This window comes from Armigeres subalbatus, chromosome 1 (assembly GCF_024139115.2).
Source record: "Armigeres subalbatus isolate Guangzhou_Male chromosome 1, GZ_Asu_2, whole genome shotgun sequence".
Lineage (NCBI taxonomy): Eukaryota > Metazoa > Arthropoda > Insecta > Diptera > Culicidae > Armigeres > Armigeres subalbatus.
Genome location: NC_085139.1, coordinates 9,607,328 through 9,610,486, shown reverse-complemented (window position 1 = coordinate 9,610,486; position 3,159 = coordinate 9,607,328). Strand labels below are relative to the sequence as shown.

The following is a 3,159-nucleotide window of genomic DNA, read 5'->3' as shown; positions in this document are numbered from 1 at the left end:
GACGAATTCCTCGACCACCTCGAAGGTATCCCCGTCTATCGTAACACTGCTTCCCAGGCGGGCCCTGTCGCGCTCGGTTCCGCCCACAAGCATGTACTTTGTCTTTGACGCATTCACCACCAGTCCAACTTTTGTTGCTTCACGTTTCAGGCGGGTGTACAGTTCTGCCACCTTTCCAAATGTTCGGCCGACAATGTCCATGTCATCCGCGAAGCAAATAAATTGACTGGATCTGTTGAAAATCGTACCCCGGCTGTTACACCCGGCTCTCCGCATGACACCTTCTAGCGCAATGTTGAACAACAGGCACGAAAGTCCATCACCTTGTCTTAGTCCCCGGCGCGATTCGAACGAACTGGAGTGTTCGCCCGAAATCTTCACACAGTTTTGCACACCATCCACCGTTGCTTTGATCAGTCTGGTAAGCTTCCCAGGGAAGCAGTTCTCGTCCATAATTTTCCATAGCTCTACGCGGTCTATATACTGTCGTATGCCGCCTTGAAATCAACGAACAGATGGTGCGTTGGGACTTGGTATTCACGGCATTTTTGAAGGATTTGCCGAACAGTAAAGATATTTTCAAGCATTTCAGACATAATTCACGTGGAAATTCAAAATAATTATCTTCGAAATTTCAGACAATAAATTTCCCAGGGAATGCGATTAAAGGTTGTCGATGAGTCCTTATGTCTTGGAACACGCACGTTGGGGCTATCGTTGATTCGTCACTAGTGAATAAAAGTGTGAACTGATAAAACACAACAAACTACAATGGGCTATAAAAGTAGTGCGTATGCTGGACAAGAGACCAGCAAACATAATGTCTTCTTCCTAATTGCAATGAAAATACACTTGTTTTAATTTTTTATAGTTTAATAAAATGATATTTAAGAAAACAACTTGAGATCAGCAATTAACAAAAAATCATCAATAGTAGCTCAAACAATGATCACGACTCGTTAACTTTCAGATACACTTGATACCGTACTGCTTAACGAGGAAGGCGGACAGTGCATCCTCGGCGCGGGTCTGCAGCTCCTCGAACTTAGGCATTTCCGGCAAAACTTTCGCCATCCAACGTTCCACGTTGGGATAGTCGCTCAGCTTGACCTTGATCACCGCGAGAGTTCCAATTGTGTGGGCCAGTGATAGATCGGCCAGGGTGAAGTGATCCCCAACAGCGTAGCTACGGTCCCGCATGAAGTTGTCAAAGGCCTTGACACAGACGAGCAGTTTATCCAGCAGGTCCTGGTTCGGTTCCTGCCGTTTAATGATGGTCGGCATCGAGAAGGATACAAAGCATTTGTACATGTTGGTATCGAAGAAAAGCAACTCGTTGATAGCCGAACGGGTCTTCAGGTTGGTTGGGTAAAGCGTGCCCTGCTTGTCGAACTGGCTGGTCAGATGGATGAGAACGGCGTGCGACTCCCCTATGATTTGACCATCGTCGATCAATGTTGGGAGTGATTGCAATGGGTTGACCTGAAGAAGAGTGCAGTTGAGCTGTGGACACCGAAATGCATTAGATTCCAGTTACCTTAGTCAAGATGGCCATTTCATCGGCATCCCGAGTATCGATTGAGATGAGATTGAACTTGATGTTAAGTTTATCCGCAAGTATGAGAATGGCACGAGATGACGGCGGAATAATATGGTAGTAGAGATCCATTTGCACTTGGTCAGATTAAAGTTGGTTTGCAGACTGGAGGAAGAGACTGAATGAAACAACTTTTATATCAACCATCGAGAAGGATATTAGTGTCAAAACCATAATCAAAATGAACACCAGACATAAATTAGATATATTCCAGCATATAAAGTCTACTGATACTTGATGTTCGCTCATTTGTCTATGAATATATCGATTAGTCGCAGTCTCAAGTGCTCATGTGAAAAATAACTTATTGCTATTAATCAATCATTATATGAAGGCTTCAATGAGTATCAAAGTTAGGATAGAAATGCAATATGGTTGTAGTTACAGTGTCTTAATAAAATGATGTTCAATTTTAAACTGTTTGTCATCATGACATAGAGTTATGGCAGGTGTTGTCTATTCCAAAAATAACAAATGCAAAGTTCATCGTACCATATTTAGCATTTCGTAATCTTATCTTCTTTAAACGGGAATGAGTGAGCCTATCGCACGATACAAGTGCATAGCGTCAAGTTGTCAAATGTCGTCACTGTAGGATTTGAATCTATGAATGTTAAGTAGGTATATTCCCCCAAAAACAATCGTTTTTGGTAAAACCATCAGATGTTCATATTGTGTATCCCTCACAAAGTTGGACGGCATTTTTTACCGAAGAAGGGTTTTTCTCAAGATACATGAAAAATTCCCAATAAACAACGCATCCTTGAGTTTGACAGATAAACCTTCGTAAGAAAGTTTGGTTAGGACGCCCCTACTTCCGAATTCTAATTTGATGCTACGCCGACAATATTATCAAAGAAAATAGTGGAAATTAAAAATCTAAACTTTATTATAGCTAGATAAATATGTTCTATGATATATTTAATGGATTTATTCAGTAACGAAGTTTTTTTTATTGAATTGAATCAATCAATCATGGCCCCGGGCCACCACATTATAGGGGCTCCTACAATTTTTTGATTCTCCCCAAAAAATAAATCATCCGATCTTTATAAAAACTGATATAATTGCTACTCCATTATGACCAGATCAGTAGTTCTTGCACAGAGAACCAACACTGCCCATGATCTCATAGTCGACGTAACAATCATTTCAATTTACAATGTTATGAAAACTCATATGTGAATATGTAGGTTATGTGGAAGATATTGATTTGGAAAATGTATTGGAGGTAATCACTTTCCCTTTGATGGGACTCGAACCCATGACGCTATACTATACACATACACGTGTACTATACACATGTGGAAGCGTTGGCTTGAGAAATGGATTGCGAGTGATTTGACTATGCGTCCAATTTGGGAGTCTCGAGCTCGTTCAGTAGCCGCTAGGTTGCGAAGGCCGACGGAGGTCCTTCGTAGCTTAGTTAGTTAAAGCACCAGTCTAGCGTACTGTAGGGTCATGGGTTCGAGTCCCATCGAAGGGAAAGTGGTTACCTCCAATACATTTTCCAAATCAATATCTTCCACATAACGTACATATTCACATATGAGTTTTCATAA

The 3,159-nt window shown here is 41.4% G+C and overlaps 1 protein-coding gene across 1 annotated transcript; it reads right to left on the bottom strand.

The window, feature by feature from the left end:
• On the bottom strand, positions 1-1,852 carry LOC134208077 (glutathione S-transferase D5-like). The gene is made up of 2 exons (XM_062684168.1): positions 1,538-1,852; positions 1-1,482 (listed from the first exon to the last, which is right to left on the bottom strand). The coding sequence occupies exons 1-2, from the start codon at positions 1,667-1,669 to the stop codon at positions 967-969; spliced, it is 648 nt and encodes a 215-aa protein (XP_062540152.1). The 5' UTR covers positions 1,670-1,852; the 3' UTR covers positions 1-966.
• Between the last annotated feature and the right edge of the window lie 1,307 nt (positions 1,853-3,159).

Coding starts and splice junctions, on each gene's coding strand:
- LOC134208077 (XM_062684168.1), bottom strand. CDS start 1,669: ATGGATCTCTACTACCATATTATTCCGCCGTCATCTCGTGCCATTCTC. Junction 1,483..1,537: donor AAATGGCCATCTTGACTAAG/GTAACTGGAATC, acceptor ACTCTTCTTCAG/GTCAACCCATTGCAATCACT.